General features: G+C 43.0%; 2 protein-coding genes and 1 pseudogene across 3 annotated transcripts; 1 reads left to right on the top strand and 2 right to left on the bottom strand.

Annotated features, from left to right (window-relative positions):
- Positions 1-351: 351 nt before the first annotated feature.
- LOC110533269 (cytochrome c oxidase assembly factor 4 homolog, mitochondrial) lies at positions 352-2,305 on the top strand. Of its 2 annotated transcripts, XR_005053547.1 has the most exons (3): positions 371-457; positions 1,192-1,550; positions 1,667-2,305. XR_005053547.1 is itself a non-coding variant. In XM_021617353.2 (2 exons), exon 2 carries the CDS (start codon positions 1,210-1,212, stop codon positions 1,462-1,464), a length of 255 nt encoding a protein of 84 aa, XP_021473028.1. In that variant the 5' UTR covers positions 352-457; positions 1,192-1,209; the 3' UTR covers positions 1,465-2,305. The 2 variants fall into 2 exon arrangements, 1 of the variants encoding a protein (XP_021473028.1); XM_021617353.2 differs by having other exon boundaries at positions 352-457; positions 1,192-2,305.
- LOC110534830 lies at positions 1,543-16,372 on the bottom strand. The gene is made up of 10 exons (XM_036934547.1): positions 16,192-16,372; positions 15,238-15,290; positions 14,512-14,733; positions 13,914-14,030; positions 12,207-12,404; positions 11,644-11,898; positions 3,811-4,011; positions 3,384-3,599; positions 2,641-3,200; positions 1,543-1,847 (listed from the first exon to the last, which is right to left on the bottom strand). The coding sequence occupies exons 1-10, from the start codon at positions 16,333-16,335 to the stop codon at positions 1,543-1,545; spliced, it is 2,271 nt and encodes a 756-aa protein (XP_036790442.1). The 5' UTR covers positions 16,336-16,372.
- LOC118937045 lies at positions 14,181-14,306 on the bottom strand (annotated as a pseudogene).
- Positions 16,373-19,066: the final 2,694 nt, after the last annotated feature.

The following is a 19,066-nucleotide window of genomic DNA, read 5'->3' as shown; positions in this document are numbered from 1 at the left end:
GGCTACCTAACCCCCCTACACTCTAACCACTAGGCTACCTGCCCCCCCTACACTCTAACCACTAGACTACCTGCCGCTTCTACACTCTAACCTCTAGGCTTCCTGCCCCCCCTACACTCTAACCACTAGCACTTCACTGCCCTCAACTGATTTTAGGTCCTATATTTTTATACCTCAGAATATGACAATTGCATGTTTTTTTCCACACAGAAACAAAATATATAATTTATATTTAACAAAGTTAATTCATTTATTTCCACAAACGAAACACAGTGTAGATCTCGTGAGCAGTTGGTAGGTGTAGGCCTTCTACGCGGAACAGAAATTATGCTCGTCCTAAGTAGGCCGTGCACATTTAAATGTAACTCCTTCCTGTCCATTCTTTAAATACGTCCCCCATGTTATGAAATCCACGGGGGTAATGTGAATGTATTCAACTCTAGGATAAACATTCAAGGTACTGCTTTCAAGAGAGACAACGATTATGATATGTCTGAATGTTTAACTTCAGGCTAATATTGGCTGTTGCTTGTGATCTTTGCGTTAGCTTTCCGATTTTATTTAGTGATTTGCTTCAATATACTTTCGTTACTCACCGACGTATAGATGTGACTCGTGTGATGGCGGAACTTTTCTCCGTTTGTGTAAACTGTCGTCGTTTCTCCAAAATACGAAAGACACGACTTTTGAGTATTTTAACTACGAAATGAGTATCCAACAGAGGGGTATAGACCAGACGCAGACTTCTTTATCTTCTGGCCGGGGTTTAGAAACATATCAGTGAGAAATAATTACAAATCAATTACTACACACCTTTACAGGCACAGGGTTAGTGTTCCCACACACACCATGTTACAGCCCTTGTTTACCAGTGAAGCTGGGGGGGAAAAACGATTGTTAATTATCGTGATATTGTTTTTGATTATATTGTTTTGGTAATATATATTTTTTTTTTGCGTGAGATCTGTCATGATGTGCTGGTGTGTTTTCATTACTGTGCAACGGAAACGAGTGTCTATTGCCCAAATTCAGTTAGGTCCACCCCCTGTTTGTTCCATCTGCTAAACACGTGTATGTGACAAATACGATTTGACTTTGGTTCCTAGTAAATACACCCCTGATCTCTTTCAAGACAGCCTCTGTCTCTAATCCCATTAACCCCTCTATGCTCTATCCCCTACACCCTCCCAGACAGAGCTTCCTTAGGTAATGGCCTCCCCTTCACCCCACGACCGGAGTCGTCGCCCCAGCGAGGACCAGGATGAGGAGGACCCAGTGGACCAGATGATCAGCAGGACAGGATGTGGGGAGCTGCACTACGCCGTACAGGAGTGCATGGCCGAGCACCAGGACTGGAGGAAGTGTCAGAGACAGGTCCAGACCTTTAAAGACTGTATGATGACCTTCCAGAAGGCCCGGAAGGAACAGCTGATGAAGCAGAGGCCGTCTACAGAGTCTGCCTAGAAGAGCATCGGGTGGTTTGGGTGTTTTCGTATCTGGACTGATAACTGAGATATCAACGTTTTAGTTTTGCCGCTGACATTATAATTGGTTAACGTGTCTAAAACAGTCTTTCCCAAATGGTGGATCGCAACTGAGATTTTTGGGGCCACAGCCCAAGACTGTGTCCGTGCCGACTGTGTCCGTGCCGACTGTGTCCGTGCCGACAGTGTCCGTGCCGACAGTGTCCGTGCCGACAGTGTCCGTGCCGACAGTGTCCGTGCCGACAGTGTCCGTGCCGACAGGGTCCGTGCCGACAGGGTCCGTGCCGACAGGGTCCGTGCCGACTGTGTCCGTGCCGACTGTGTCCTTGCCGACTGTGTCCGTGCCGACTGGGTCCGTGCCGACTGGTGGTTCACAACATTACACTTAAAGCTGTAGATGGATCTCAACTCATCAAGTTGTGGGAAAAGACACAGTTAAAACACCGTACTATCACACTGCTTAGAGCACAGACTGTTTGTCACAGTGTTTGTTATGACAGCAGAACCGTTTCTCAGACTGTTTTCCCTCTGGGCTTTCCTGATGCGTCAAGATTAATAACTGACGATTCTCTTCTCTAAATCAATCATGTGGTTTAGGGCTGTGTGTGTGTGTGTGTGTGTGTGTGTGTGTGTGTGTGTATGTGTTGAAAAGCTACAACATTCACATTTCATTCACAGCTTATAATTGGTTAAAGGGTGGATGGGTGTGTGCTTGCCCTAGAGAGAGAGAGAGATCAGTTCCTATAGTGGCAGAGTTAACAGGCACATTTTAATGTGCTTGTATTCATTTTGACATTAAAAAACAGTATATGTCCCCATCATTGGTTTTCTTCGTCTTATTTTTATTTATTTGTACTTTTTTTTTTTTTTTTACTTCCATCACATTCAACCTTGTAGTTCAACACTGGGCCTTTTGTTTACAGTACCACATGTTACAGACTTTAACCACAGGGTGGCAGTATAACCCCCAATTTTCCTCTCTAAATTGAAGGAAACTCATCAATCGCAGCCATATTAAAATGAGACTAGGATTGAAAGGAGAGGGGGAGGGGGGGGGGGGGGGTGTAAATAAAATGAGATATATTTTCAGACTAGAAACTATTTACACACTTAAGTCATTTATTAATTTGTATTTTTTTTATTGTGACAGGTCAACTTCTTATTGTGTTCAGTTTCCCAGTGCTCCTTTTGTATAGCTTTCTGATGGCATCCATGACCTCCTCTGTCCTCAGTGAGTATATGATGGGGTTCAACATAGAAGGCAAGGTCTGGGTCAATGAGTTGTTGATGATCCTGGCATTAGGATGTATGTAGCTGACTACTGCAGCTATGTTATTACCCACCATGGGCAGATAGAAGATGGCCACCAGAATTAGGTGAGAGGTGCATGTTCTCATGGCTTTACCCCTCTCCTCCCCCGTGGCGATCCTGATCAACGCGATGGCAATGCAGAAATACGTGAGGACTATCAGTACGATGGGGATACACATTACCACCAGGAAACAGACCCAAGCCATGATGTTGTTGAGAGAGTTGTTGTTGCAGGACAGTGCATAGGTTGGGCCGTGGTCACAGAAGAAGCTCTTTATCACCAGAGAGCCACAGAAGGAGAGGCGAGTTATGAGGCTAACAGTGAAGGATATCAAAGCCAGCGTGAACAGCCACAGTACTACTAGGATCATCACCATGGCCGTTCTGGTCACAATAACATGGTACCTGAGAAGAAAAATTAAATAATATATGTCATTTGGCAGAAGCTTGTATCCGAAGCAACTTACAACAGTGATGGGTGGCCCCAGCGGGAATCAAACTCACAACCCTGTCATTGCTAGCGCCAATGATAAAAATATGAATTTAAAAAAATGAAGAAAGCTCTGTCTTTTGAACATTTATGCTTACCTGAGAGGAAAGACGATGGCAACGAACCTGTCGTAGGCCAGGGTGAGGAGAGAGAGAGACTGCATAGTCATGAAGACATAGACAAAGAACATGCTGCTGAGACAGGCCTCGTAGGAGATGTACTGCTTCTCAAACAGAAAAGTCTCTATGAGCTTAGGGATGAGAGCCGTGCTCCCACACAGGTCTGTCACAGCCAGGTTGAAGACTACGACGTACCTAGGTTAAAGATGGGGGGGGGAGGAGGGGTGGTTAGGAAAATGTCCTATTCATGTGCAATGCTCAGGCTTTTGAAAGTAAACAGATTGATGAGACCAACGCTGTTGCTAAGATAGAATCACTGGTCCCTTTGTTTAGAAAATCAAATGCAAATATGGATGTGATATTAGAATACTCTTGACCAAACCTTGTGTTGGAGCTAACAACATACTTGGCCGTGTGGAGGTTCCTGGCCAGGTAGATAACTGTCATGATGAAGGAGTTAGCCAGGACTGTCACGGCGTAGACCAGACCCAGGAACACGTAGTAGTATTTGATGTGAGGGATGTTCTCGAAACCATTAATGTAGAAATATGACGGACGGACGAATGTGGCATTGGAAGAGACAAGGACTGACTGCTCGTGAGCCATGCTGCAGGAATCAGGATGGATCAACGGTTAAGATACACTCCTGGTCTGCTTGTCTTAACTTGGGCTGTTTGCAGGAACATGCAGAGAGAACAATGAAAGGTCTGTTTGCGGGAACATGCAGAGAGAACAATGAAAGGTCTGTTTGCAGGAACATGCAGAGAGAACAATGAAAGAAGAATGTTAAAGTGGTGTCGTAGTAAAATAACTCCCTGTGATCCGGGGAGAGATGAACGAGTGTAAGTTAAGAATACAACAACTAAACAAGTTACGACTACAAAAGACAAGTAAATTAATGACGCTAATTTATTTTAAGGCATTTTTCATTTTACATAATGTAGCATAAAACTTCTGATACAGTAAGCATCAGCCAGCAAGATCTTGAATCAACAAGCCAACAAAGTCCCTGTGATTCCTCTTCATACTGTGATGCTGCTGACACAACTGACAACACAGAGGAAGACCGTGGCAATCATCATCGTCAACCAGTTACTTGTCATTATTCAAATAGTAAAATAAATTGAACCTAACTAATTATTCAAATCATTTTCGAAGATAAAGAAGCGTGGGAGAAGCGTAAAACACATTAGATTCAATTCATGCATTTTATACACGGCTAGAAAAAAATACTCCCCAACATCAGACATCAAAACTAAATACCAGAATGTCAACATCTCCATCAACTGGGGCGGCAGGGGAGCCTAGTGGTTAGAGCGTTGGACTAGTAACCAAAAGGTTGCAAGTTCAAAACCCCTGAGCTGACAAGGTACAAATCTGTCGTTCTGCCCCTGAACAGGCAGTTAACCCACTGTTCCTAGGCCGTCATTAAAAATAAGAATTTGTTCTTAACTGACTTGCCTAGTTAAATAAAGGAAAAATATAAAAATAAACTACTAAAGCCACTGTTTATCATGTAAAGTTGAACCCACCTCCTCAGGTGATATGGTGGACCTGACAGCCCAGGTCTAGTGTGAGTACCTGGGCAGAGACAACAGGCTTATATACTGTATCATCAATACCTGTTGGTCATTAGTACAACACATAGAGTTACATCACTGGTTCCCAATCCTGGTCCTGGGAACCCAAAGGGATTCACATTTTAGTTACTGCACCAACACACCTGATTCAGCTAATCAACTCATCATCAAGCCTTTGATTAGATGAATCCGGACAACAACCTAAATGTTGTTGACCCTTTGGGAAACACTGAAACACTGACACGAATAATAATGTATAGAATCTAATACTAGGATCTCCATGGTGATCATGGAGGTGCGGGGTTAACATTCAGCTGTCCATGTCCAGATTTAGGATCTTCATTTGATCACCCTGTTGTTGCGGGAGAACTTTCCTGCAACTCAGGAAATGTAAAACTTGTAGTGTTTTTGAGGTTAAAAAAAGGCTTCTAAAGTTTGATATTTTCAAATTCATATTTCGTACTTCCCTTTCGAAAAATGTATCAACTGCATCAAAAAAAAATATAGGTGTATAATCCCAATCACAAAATGATTTTCCTGCTGTGGGGGACTAGCTCAAATTAGAATCCTACATCTGTAGTAGCATTCCCCAGGCGCTCTCTTTTGATGACTTCTGTAACCGTAATAGCCTTGGTTTTATTCATGTTAACATTAGAAGCCTCCTCCCTAAGTTTGTTTTATTCACTGCTTTAGCACACTCTGCCAACCCTGATGTTCTAGCTGTGTCTGAATCCTGGTTTAGGAAGACCACCAAAAATTCTGAAATGATCATCCCTAACTACAACATTTTCAGACACGATAGAACTGCCAAAGGGGGCGGTGTTGCAATCTACTGCAAAGATAGCCTGCAGAGTTCTGTCCTACTATCCAGGTTCTACTTTTAAAAACTTCTACTTTTAAAAATCCACCTCTCCAAAAACAAGTCTCTCACCGTTGCCGCCTGCTATAGACCACCCTCTGCCCCCAGCTGTGCTCTGGACACCATATGTGAACTGATTGCTCCCCATCTGTCTTCAGAGCTCGTGCTGCTAAGCGACCTAAACTGGAACATGCTTAACACCCCAGCCATCCTACAATCTAAGCTTGATGCCCTCAATCTCACACAATTTATCAATGAACCTACCAGGTACCTCCCCAAAACCGTAAACACGGGCACCCTCTTAGATATCATCCTAACCAACTTGCCTTCTAAATACACCTCTGCTGTCTTCAACCAAGATCTCAGCGATCACTGCCTCATTGCCTGCATCCGTAATGGGTCAGCAGTCAAACGACCTAATATCATCACTGTCAAACGCTCCCTGAAACACTTCAGCGAGCAGGCCTTTCTAATCGACCTGGCCGGGGTATCCTGGAAGAATATTGATCTCATTCCGTCAGTAGAGGATGCCTGGTTATTTTTTTTAAACGCCTTCCTCACCATCTTAAATAAGCATGCCCCATTCAAGAAATTTAGAACCAGGAACAGCTATAGCCATTGGTTCTCCCCAGACCTGACTGCCCTTAACCAACACAAAAACATCCTATGGCGTTCTGCATTAGCATCAAACAGCCCCCGTGATATGCAGCTGTTCAGGGAAGCTAGAAACCATTATACACAGGCAGTTAGAAAAGCCAAGGCTAGCTTTTTCAAGCAGAAATTTGCTTCCTGCAACACTAACTCAAAAAAGTTCTGGGACACTGTAAAGTCCATGGAGAATAAGAACACCTCCTTCCAGCTGCCCACTGCACTGAAGATAGGAAACACTGTCACCACCGATAAATCCACTATAATTGAGAATTTCAATAAGCATTTTTCTACAGCTGGCTATGCTTCCACCTGGCTAACCCTACCCCAGTCAACAGCACTGCACCCCCCGCAGCAACTCGCCCAAGCCTTCCCCATTTCTCCTTCTCCCAAATCCAGTCAGCTGATGTTCTGAAAGAGCTGAAAAATCTGGACCCCTACAAATCAGCCAGGCTAGACAATCTGAACCCTCTCTTTCTAAAATTATCTGCCAACATTGTTGCAACCCCTATTACTAGCCTGTTCAACCTCTGTTTTGTGTCGTCTGAGATTCCCAAAGATTGGAAAGCAGCTGTGGTCATCCCCCTCTTCAAAGGGGGGGACACTCATGACCCAAACTGCTACAGACCTATATCTATCCTACCATGCCTTTATAAGGTCTTCGAAAGCCAAGTCAACAAACAGATTACCGACCATTTCGAATCTCACCATACCGTCTCTGCTATGCAATCTGGTTTTAGAGCTGGTCATGGGTGCACCTCAGCCACGCTCAAGGTCCTAAACGATATCTTAACCGCCATTGATAAGAAACATTACTGTGCAGCCGTATTCATTGATCTGGCCAAGGCTTTCGACTCTGTCAATCACCACATCCTCATCGGCAGAATCGACAACCTTGGTTTCTCAAATGATTGCCTTGCCTGGTTCACCAACTACTTCTCTGATAGAGTTCAGTGTGTCAAATCGGAGGGTCTGTTGTCCGGACCTCTGGCAGTCTCTATGGGGGTGCCACAGGGTTCAATTCTTGGACCGACTCTCTTCTCTGTATACATCAATGATGTCACTCTTACTGCTGGTGAGTCTCTGATCCACCTCTACGCAGATGACACCATTCGGTATACTTCTGGCCCTTCTTTGGACACTGTGTTAACAACCCTCTAGGCAAGCTTCAATGCCATACAACTCTCCTTCCATGTCCTCCAATTGTTCTTAAATACAAGTAAAACTAAATGCATGCTCTTCAACCGATCGCTGCCTGCACCTGCCCGCCTGTCCAACATCACTACTCTGGACGGCTCTGACTTATACGTGGACAACTACAAATACCTAGGTGTCTGGTTAGACTGTAAACTCTCCTTCCAGACCCACATCAAACATCTCCAATCCAAAGTTAAATCTAGAATTGGCGTCCTATTTTGCAACAAAGCATCCTTCACTCATCCTTCAAAGCATCCTTCACTCATGCTGCCAAACATACCCTTGTAAAACTGACCATCCTACCAATCCTCGACGATGTCATTTACAAAATAGCCTCCAACACTCTACTCAGCAAATTGGATGCAGTCTGTCACAGTGCCATCCGTTTTGTCCCCAACGCCCCATATACTACCCACCATTGCAAACTGTACGCTCTCGTTGGCTGTCCCTCGCTTCATACTCGTCGCCAAACCCACTGGCTCCATGTCATCTACAAGACCCTGCTAGGTAAAGTCCCCCCTTATCTCAGCTCGCTGGTCACCATAGCATCACCCACCTGTAGCACGCGCTCCAGCAGGAATATCTCTCTGGTCACCCCCAAAACCAATTATTTCTTTGGCCGCCTCTCCTTCCAGTTCTCTGCTGCCAATGACTGGAACGAACTACAAAAATCTCTGAAACTGGAAACACTTATCTCCCTCACTAGCTTTAAGCACCAGCTGTTAGAGCAGCTCACAGATTACTATAATTTAGCCCAAACAACTACCTCTTTCCCTACTGTATTTAATTAATTTATTTATTTTGCTCCTTTACACCCCATTATTTTTATTTCTACTTTTCACATTCTTCCATTGCAAATCTACCATTCCATTGCTTTACTTGCTATATTGTATTTACTTTGCCACCATGGCCTTTTTTTTGCCTTTACCTCCCTTATCTCACCTCATTTGCTCACATCTTATTTAGACTTGTTTATACTGTATTATTGACTGTATGTTTGTTTTACTCCATGTGTAACTCTGTGTCGTTGTATGTGCCGAACTGCTTTGCTTTATTCTTGGCCAGGTCGCAGTTGTAAATGAGAACTTGTTTTCAACTTGCCTACCTGGTTAAATAAAGGTGAAATAAAAAATAAAAAAAATAATATCAAAAATCTCTACCTCACAGGGATGGAAACACCTGGGCCAAAGACTCAACTGGGTCAAACACCCCAAGGGCCCAAAGACTCACCTGAGCCAAATACTCAACTGGGTCAAACAACCCAAGGGCCCAAAGACTCACCTGGGCCAAAGATTCACCTGGGCCAAAGACTCGCCTGAGTCAGAAACTCAAATGGGCCAAACACAAAACCTGAGCCAACCACTCTCCTGGGCCAACCACTCTCCTGGACCAACCACTCACATGAATAACAAGGGTTAGCCCTAGAACTGTAAGGGATGTGCTTAGAATGACGTCATGGTTTATGGAATCATCAAGATAACTCATAGTAATAATAATGAAAGCACGAAAGCAATCCAAAACACAGAGAGCATAGAACACAGAGAACACAGAACACAGAAAACATAGAACACAGAACACAGAGAACATAGAACACAGAGAACATAGAACACAGTAAAAATAGAACAGAGAACACAGAGAACATAGAACACACAGAACACAGAGAACACAGAACACAGCAAAAATAGGACACAGAAAACAGAACACAGATAACACAGAACATAGAACACAGAAAAATAGGACACAGAGAACATAGAACACAGAGAACATAGAACACAGAGGACAAACAAAGCTATATACAGGCGTCGTCAGATCAGGAGGACTTGAGTGCTGATTTAATAAAGGTCCTTTTCTGAACAGCACAGTCTTGAGCCGGGCCTTAAAGACATGCTCCGGAACTTTGGCGATTACTAAGTATTTTTTAAATCTCACATTTTGGGCCAATGTGTAGTTCATACATGCATAATCAATGAGCAGAATTACTGTCTTACCTCAATTAGCCACCCAGGCCCTAGTTTGAAAAGCAAATGTTTTCTTGAAGTTGTGCTGTTCCATTTTGTCTATATTTTCCCCCACTTGGGCCAGCCCCCTAGCAATTGGAGTTCAACTCTCCATATGAGTGACAGCTAGCAAGAGGCACATTATGCACCCACAGTAGATCGAGAGAGAAAGACCAATGACGTGGTGCACATATCTGCACATATGCGACATAGTGTGCAATTTTAGGGGACCACTTTTGGCTCGTGAGCAGTACTTTCTGAACTACTGTATAAAAATTGCACAAAAGTACCGGCAAATCTCTTTAAAACGAGGACAGACACTTTGCAGCCCTGACAGTATCTGAAAGAGTTCTTAGTTTAAATTATTATCAGGTTTATTTGAGGACAATGTACAACAAAAACAGATGCGTTGTACCAGATTTAACTAGCAGTTAATTTCTGTCTGGAGTCTGCTGAAGGGAGATGGACCAGAAGGAGAGTATATACAGTGGGGAGAACAAGTATTTGATACACTGCCGATTTTACAGGTTTTCCTACTTACAAAGCACGTAGAGGTCTGTAATTTTTATCATAGGTACACTTCAACTGTGAGAGACGGAATCTAAAACAAAAATCCAGAAAATCACATTGTATGATTTTTAAGTAATTAATTAGCATTTTATTGCATTCCTAAGGGGCAGCAGAAAAACAGAATCGATGAGTTCAGCAGCTCTTTAAAACACATCGTGTAAATATCGTACTTTATTTGTTTGTTCGTACCACTTCACTTCATTGAGTGAAGCAACAATGCAATCATTCACTATGCCAGATCCACTGTAGTTACACATAGCTTTCTTCCAATCAAAAAATGAAATATATATAAGTAGCAACCGAGATAGCAAAAGAGAGATATAAACGTATTTGAGACTTCAAGTACTTCTAAATATAACTATATCTAAATACACATTAAATACATTAAACCGTGATATCACACTGATATATGTTATTTATTGAATGGCTATAAAGGCTTATATACATCATATACTGAGCCTTCAGAATGTATTCACACCTCTTCACACCCCACACATGTTGTTGTGTTACAGCCTGAATTTAAAATGGATTCCATTCAGATGTTTGGATCACTGGCCTCCACACAATACCCCATAATGTCAAATTGGAATTATGTTTTTAGAAATGTTTACTAATGAATTCAAAATTAAAAGCTGAAGTTTCTTGAGTTGATAAGTATTCAACTCCTTTATAATAGCAAGTCCAAATACGTTCTGGAGTAAAAATGTGCTTAACTTGTTAAGGTGTAGGGGGCGGCATTTTCACTTTTGGATAAATATCGTTTCAACTTTCAACGTGGAGTTATAGTAAATATACCAAATCTCTCTACCGACACTGTCAGTAAGGTTCGTCAGTCGAGCAGTGCATTTCAAACACAGATTCAACCACTAAGACCAGGGAGGTTTTCCAATGCAGAAAAAAAGAAGAAAAAAAAATTTAAAAAAGAAATGAACTTCATGTCCTGAATACATTGCGTTATGGTTGAGCCAACACATCACTGACTCTTCCTATTTCCAACATGGTGGTGGCTGCAACACGTTATGGGTATGCTTGTCATCGCCAAGGACTAGAGAGTTTTTAGGATAAAGATGAAGGCAAAATCCTAGAGGAAACCCTGCTTCAGTCTGACTTCCAACAGACACTGGGAGACAAATGACCCTTTCAGCTGGACAATAATAAAACTATAATATATGTATATATATAATAACTACAATATCCATAAAACACAAGATCAAATATCCACTGGCTTATCAAGATGACACTGAATGTTCCTGAGTGGCTTAGTTACAGTTTAAACTTAAATTGGCTTGAAAATCTATGGCAAGACTTAAAAATGGTTGTTTAGGTATGAATACTTTCTGAAGGCACTGTAAGTATTATTATTCTTAAGAAAAATAATTCAAGTACTTCATGTTGGTTTGACCTGCGTCACAGCCCTTTGGGACCCTCTTCTGAGCATCTTCTTGACCGATACCTTAAACTCCTCCGTCTTCAGAACGTATATGATGGGATTGAGCATTGGTGGCAGTATCGAGGTCAGGGAGAGGTTGATGATCCGGGCGTTGGTTGGTATGAGGGAATGGAGGAGGTATGTTAAAATAACTGGCAGGTAGAATATGGCCACCAGTATTAGGTGTGAGGTACATGTCTTTATGGCTCTGAGTCTGGGAAAGAGAGAGAGAGAGAGACAGAGAGAGAGAGAGAGGGAGAGAGAGAGTTAGAGGTGGAGGGAAAGGAGGGAGGGAGGGAGGGAGAGAGAGAAAGAGAGGAGAGAGAGAGAGAGAGAGAGAAAGAGAATTTATCCAGTTTAATTTCATTCTCAATATTTCCCAGCATTTATCATTCCTGTAACAAGTCCATAACTAAAAACATATTTCTGAGGCCTCACACCAATCAGCATATGGGCCGTTCTGGCTTGGACAAGTCTACTTACTGACTTGACTTACTTATTCCAATCAGTATTACTTCTCACCTGTCCTGGGGCAGTGTGATGGTGAACAGGGCGTGTGTTATACAGATGTATGATGATATGATGAAGACCATGGGGAGATAGAGAACTATACAGGGGTTGAGAAACGCCATCATCTGATTAGGGAACACGTTAGAACAGGGGGCCGCCAGACGGAACAGGGGACCGTGGTCACAGAGGTAGCTGTCGATCACCAGAGACCTACAATACAATACATTATATACCATGTTATTACCCAGATATAACTTCTTGAATCTACTTGAGACGCACATGTCCCAAGTAGGCACCTGGAAATGCAAATGCGCTACGCTAAATGCTAAATGTACTCGTTAAAACTCAAACCTTGATCAAAATTCACAAGCAGGGTATTAAATTAAAGCTACACTCGTTGTGAACCTAGCCAGCAAGTCAGATTTTTAAAATGCTTTTCGGCGAAAGCATCAGAAGCTATTATCTGATAGCATGCACCCCCCAAAATGCCAGCTCGACACGTAAACAACAGATTTTGCGATAGACGGCGCTACCCAAAACGCAGAAATAAAATATAAAACATTCATTACCTTAGACGAGCTTCTTTCTTGGCACTCCTATATGCCCCATAAACATCACTATTGGGTCTTTTTTTCGTTTAAATCGGTCCATATATACCCAAAATAGCTTTGTATAGAAGTAGTGTCATTCAGAAAAATTCATCGTTTTTAAACGCTGCGTAATTTTTTAAAATTAAAAAAGTCGACGATAAACTTTCACAAAACACTTCGAAATCCTTTTGTAATCCAACTTTAGGTATTAGTAAACGTTTATAATCTATCAAAACGATTACAGGGCGATGTCTCTTCAATAGGTCCTCACTTCAAAAACAATGCAATCTGATCTCTCCTTGAACTGCATCCGGGTGAAGACTGGAAAACTTGGGGTCAGACAGATGGATTTTCCAACAATTAATTCGATTGAAAATTAGTACAATGGCGCCATCGTGCGGAATTTGTATGAAGTGCAGGCAAATTTCCATTAAATTCTGTTCTCCTTTAACAACTGGTGGAAGTGACTTATGGAAATTATTTTTTGCTTTCAGAGAGCAGTTTTTCTTGCGTTTTTCAATGAAACACACGCTCTGTTATAGTCACAGCCGTGATTTAACCAGTTTTATAAACTTCAGAGTGTTTTCTATCCACACATACTAATCATATGCATATACTATATTCCTGGCATGAGTAGCAGGACGCTGAAAAGTTGCGCGATTTTTAACAGAATTTTCAAAAAAGGTGGGGGTAGATTTAACAGGTTTTAAGGAGAACAACAGAAACGTTGTCTTCTGCTAATCCAGGGTTTTTAGAAACATTTTTAGAGATGTTGTTGTTAGGTTCACCTCCTTATCTGTTGGAGTTAGTTAGTTAGTTAGTTAATTAGTTAGTTAGTTAGTTAATTAGTTAGTTAGAATTAGTTACTGTTGAATTAGCATTGAAGAGGAACCGAGTTCATGACAACATTGAGCCATCAACTTTTACAAGAACCTGACAGATGACAACGACGACGTGACATTCTGTTTGTTTATCTCCTTTGTGTTATTGGTTTACTGTAAAGTAAAATTTGAAATGCACTTAATTAAACCAATAGTTTGACATGATTTAACAGATAAATCTATACTTCACAGAAGCTATGCTTTTGCGGTGGAGTCGGTGCACTAAACCCAATACGATACATACTAACCTACAGAAAGAGAGCCGGGTGATGAGACACACAGAGATCAACACCATCAACACAGCAAATGTCCAGGCGGCCCCCGTCAGCTGGAGCATGGACCTGTGAGTGATCATCATGTGGTACCTGGAAAGAACATTACAATGGAACTTTGAGAGTTGATGACACAGCCCCTCTGGTCATTTAATAGCATCTCCATGGGGGAAAAGATTTTCAACTTTATTGAGTTATTATCGTCAATGTTTTATATGATTTGTCTTTATATGTTTTTCATATATATAATTATTCAGTCGAGATTCCCACATTTGGAGAACTTGCAGGGGTCAGCACGACCAGAGTGGCCGAACCTCACCCTGGTAATCCTCCTTTGTGATCAAGGTGTTTCCCCTGTCAGGTAACTATATCCTTATATATGATTTTAAAAGCAGTGAATCCATGTTAAATCGTATTTCTTTTATATAATACATTTAATAAATACATTTGAATAAATTGTCAAATCAAATTATTCAATTTAAAATGTAAAAAAATTAACCCAGAAGGGTAAAATTAAATAGTGTTTCTGAATGTTATTTTAATTGAGTTAATAATGTGATGTATTATCTGAGACCTGAGCGGGTAGCAGATGGCCACCAGTCTGTCATAGGAGAGGATGGTGAGGTTGAAGGACTGCATGGTGATGAAGAGGAAGACGAAGAAGAGGCTAGTGAGACACTGGTCGTAGGAGATGAGCTGTCTGCTGAACAGAAACATATCCAGCAGCTTGGGAACCAGGGCCGTGCTTTCACACACGTCTGTGAAGGCCAGGTTGAACACAGCAATGTACTTGGGGCTGTAAGGTCAGAACATAGATATACTTTAATATTAATGTAAATATCACGTAACAGAGATCGGGGAGCAGGGCAGGCTCCCAGACACATGTCTGTGAGGGTTAGGGGAACGGGGAGCAGGGCAGGCTCCCACACACATGTCTGTGAGGTCCAGGGGAACGGGGAGAAGGGCAGACCCCCACACACATGTCTGTGAGGTCCAGGGGAACGGGGAGAAGGGCAGACCACCACACACATGTCTGTGAGGTCCAGGGGAACGGGGAGAAGGGCAGACCCCCACACACATGTCTGTGAGGTCCAGGGGAACGGGGAGAAGGGCAGACCCCCACACACATGTCTGTGAGGTCCAGGGGAACGGGGAGAAGGGCAGACCCCCACACACATGTCTGTGAGGTCCATTGGAACGGGGAGCAGGGCAGGCTCCCACACACTTGAATAAGATAGACTGTCCAATTAAGGCTGTTATACACTGTATTGTGTTAATGAGATTAAAGAGGTCTGATTACCTGTGGAGACTGCGGTCCACGTAGATGCCAGTCATGACGAAGGTGTTGCCCACCTAGAACCAACACACACACACACACACACACACACACACACACACACGCACACACACACACACACACACACACACACACACAGAGACACACACAGAGACACACAGAGACACACACACACACACACCCACAGACACACACACACACACACACACACACACAGCGGAAATGACCCAAAATGGAAATGTATATTATATTACGTTTCCTTAAGTGTGCTTTCCTGAGGAAAGTGAACAACTAGCTAGTTAGTAACACCCTGGACCAGAAGAAGTTAGTACCACCCTGGACCAGAAGTAGTTAGTAACACCCTGGACCAGAGCTGGTTAGTAACACCCTGGACCAGAGCTGGTTAGTAAAACCCTGGACCAGAGCTGGTTAGTACCACCCTGGACCAGAAGAAATTAGTTACACCCTGGACCAGAAGAAATTAGTAACACCCTGGACCAGAGCTGGTTAGTACCACCCTGGACCAGAAGAAATTAGTAACACCCTGGACCAGAGCTGGTTAGTACCACCCTGGACCAGAAGAAATTAGTAACACCCTGGACCAGAGCTGGTTTGTACCACCCTGGACCAGAGTTGGTTTGTACCACCCTGGACCAGAGCTGGTTTGTACCACCCTGGACCAGAGCTGGTTTGTACCACCCTGGACCAGAAGAAATTAGTAACACCCTGGACCAGAAGAAATTAGTAACACCCTGGACCAGAGCTGGTTAGTACCACCCTGGACCAGAAGAAATTAGTAACACCCTGGACCAGAGCTGGTTAGTACCACCCTGGACCAGAAGAAATTAGTAACACCCTGGACCAGAGCTGGTTTGTACCACCCTGGACCAGAAGTAGTTAGTAACACCCTGGACCAGAGCTGGTTAGTAACACCCTGGACCAGAGCTACGGCCTTACCAGGGAGATGATGTAAACAAAACAGAGGAAGATGTAGTAGTAGTTCATGTCGGGGATGGCTATGAAACCACTGATGAAGAAGTAAGGGGGTCGGATGATGGTGTTGACGTCTGTCTGGTTAGGGTCAGAGGTCAGGGAACTCATCCTGACTGGAGGTGTTAACGTCTCCCTCTGGCTGGTGATAATCTGTGGAAATACTTTATCCATGAGTACATTATTACAAATAAAGATATATTCAAAACTGTACATTACTTCACCTGTTGACAAAAACATAATTGAAGCATCGTTAGTAGAAAGGAAATTATCCAAGTTCATCAAAATTGTAAATTGCAAATAATTTATAATAATAAATTAATTAATATTATATTTAAATTGTGTTTATTTATGTATTCAATGTTACTACATTTGATACCAGTTGCTAAAAAATAGTTAATTAAACCACTCACTTCAGACATCAAACTAAATACCAGAATGTCAACATCTCCATCAACTACTAAAGCCACTGTTTATCATGTAAATGTAAAGTTGAACCCACCTCCTCAGGTGATATGGTGGACCTGACAGCCCAGGTCTAGTGTGAGTACCTGGGCAGAGACAACAGGCTTATATACTGTATCATCATTACCTGTTGGTCATTAGTACAACACATAGAGTTACATCACTGGTTCCCAATCCTGGTCCTGGGATCCCAAAGGGATTCACATTTTAGTTACTGCACCAACACACCTGATTCAGTTAATCAACTCATCATCAAGCCTTTGATTAGATGAATCAGGCAAACATAGGATACTAGGCAGGGTAGCCTAGTGGTTAGAGCGTTGGTCTAGTAACCGGAAGGTTGCAAGTTCAAATCCCCGAGCTGGCAAGGTACAAATCTGTTGTTCTGCCCCTGAACAGGCAGTTAACCCACTGTTCCTAGGCCGTCATTGAAAATAGATAATATAGGACACATATAATAGGACACAGATAATATAGGACACAGAGAATGTAGGACAGAGATAATATAGGACACAGAGAACGTAGGACAGAGATAATATAGGACACAGATAATATAGGACACAGATAATATAGGACACAGATAACATAGGACAGAGATAATATAGGACACAGATAATATAGGACAGAGATAATATAGGACAGAGTTAACATAGGACACAGAGAACAAACAAAGCTATCGGTGTCGTCAGATCAGGAGGACTTGAGTGCTGATTTAATAAAGGTTCTTTTCTGAACAGCACAGTCTTGAGCCGGGCCTTATAGACATTCTCTTTGGCAACAAGTATTTTACACATCCCACTTTGGGATGGATATGTCAATGTGTAGTTCATAAATGCTAATCTACTGTATGAGAATAAATACTGTTTAATTTTAATTAGCCAAGCAATCCCTAGTTTGAAAGCCACAGTTTGTCTGTTCTCTACACCAGAGAACACTGTTACTCCAGCTGCTCTCTCTTCATCTGACGATATTTTCCTCTCACAGTCCGAGAGCATCTGGTCGTCACGGTGATGGCACAGGGCTACTCATGTCTCCAAAGTGGAGACTCTTTTCTCCACCTCTCTCTCACCTGTCCATCTCCTCATTTGAATTCCATGGCTGTCACTGTCACTTGTCCACTCAAGCTTCACATTATCGTCATCTGTTGCCAACCAGGTCACCTTAGAGAGTTGCCCAATGAGCTTGACACCTTAATAAACAAATTTCCTGACGATGGATCGCCGCTCCTCGTCGTTGGCGACTTCAAACTCCCGACATCTGCCTTCGACTAATTTTTCCCCAAATCTCTCTTTCCCCTCCTTTCCTCTTTGACTTCACCCTTTTTCAGTCACCTCCCACTCACAAGGTAGGCAATAAGTTTGACCTCATCTTTACTAGAGGCTGTTCTCCTACTAATCTCACTGTAACCCCCCTCCAGGTCTCTGTTCTCCTACTAATCTCACTGTAACCCCCACCAGGTCTCTGTTCTCCTACTAATCTCACTGTAACCCCTCTCCAGGTCTCTGTTCTCCTTCTAATCTCATTGTAACCCCCTCCAGGTCTGTGTTCTCCTGGTAATCTCACTGTAACCCCCTCCAGGTCTCTGTTCTCCTACTAATCTCACTGTAACCCCCTCCAGGTCTCTGTTCTCCTACTAATCTCAATGTAACCCTCCTCCAGGTCTCTGTTCTCCTACTAATCTCACTGTAACCCCCTCCAGGTCTCTGTTCTCCTACTAATCTCAATGTAACCCCCTCCAGGTCTCTGTTGTCCTACTAATCTCACTGTAACCCCCTCCAGGTCTCTGTTCTCCTACTAATCTCACTGTAACCCCCTCCAGGTCTCCATTCTCCTACTGATCTCACTCTAACCCCCTCCAGGTCTCTGTTCTCCTACTAATCTCACTGTAACCCTCTTCCAGGTCTCTGTTCTCCTACTAATCTCACTGTAACCCCCTCCAGGTCTCTGTTCTCCTACTAATCTCAATGTAACCCCCTCCAGGTCTCTGTTCTCCTACTAATCTCACTGTAACCCCCTCCAGGTCTCTGTTCTCCTACTAATCTCCCTCTAACCCCCTCCAGGTCTCTGTTCTCCTACTAATCTCCCTCTAACCCCCTCCAGGTCTCTGTTCTCCTACTAATCTCCCTCTAACCCCCTCCAGGTCTCTGTTCTCCTACTAATCTCCCTCTAACCTCCTCCAGGTCTCTGTTCTCCTACTAATCTCACTGTAACCCCTTCCAGGTCTCTGTTCTCCTACTAATCTCACTGTAACCCCCGCCAGGTCTCTGTTCTCCTACTAATCTCCCTCTAACCCCCTCCAGGTCTCTGTTCTCCTACTAATCTCCCTCTAACCCCCTCCAGGTCTCTGTTCTCCTACTAATCTCCCTCTAACCCCCTC

Source organism: Oncorhynchus mykiss, chromosome 10 (genome assembly GCF_013265735.2).
Source record: "Oncorhynchus mykiss isolate Arlee chromosome 10, USDA_OmykA_1.1, whole genome shotgun sequence".
Classification (NCBI taxonomy): Eukaryota; Metazoa; Chordata; class Actinopteri; order Salmoniformes; family Salmonidae; genus Oncorhynchus; species Oncorhynchus mykiss.
This window is presented reverse-complemented; position numbering and strand designations above follow the sequence as displayed.

Coding starts and splice junctions, on each gene's coding strand:
- LOC110534830 (XM_036934547.1), bottom strand. CDS start 16,335: ATGAGTTCCCTGACCTCTGACCCTAACCAGACAGACGTCAACACCATC. Junction 14,734..15,237: donor GTGGACCGCAGTCTCCACAG/GTAATCAGACCT, acceptor CTGACCTTACAG/CCCCAAGTACATTGCTGTGT. Junction 4,012..11,643: donor ACGCAGGTCAAACCAACATG/AAGTACTTGAAT, acceptor TGATTCCTGCAG/CATGGCTCACGAGCAGTCAG.
- LOC110533269 (XM_021617353.2), top strand. CDS start 1,210: ATGGCCTCCCCTTCACCCCACGACCGGAGTCGTCGCCCCAGCGAGGAC.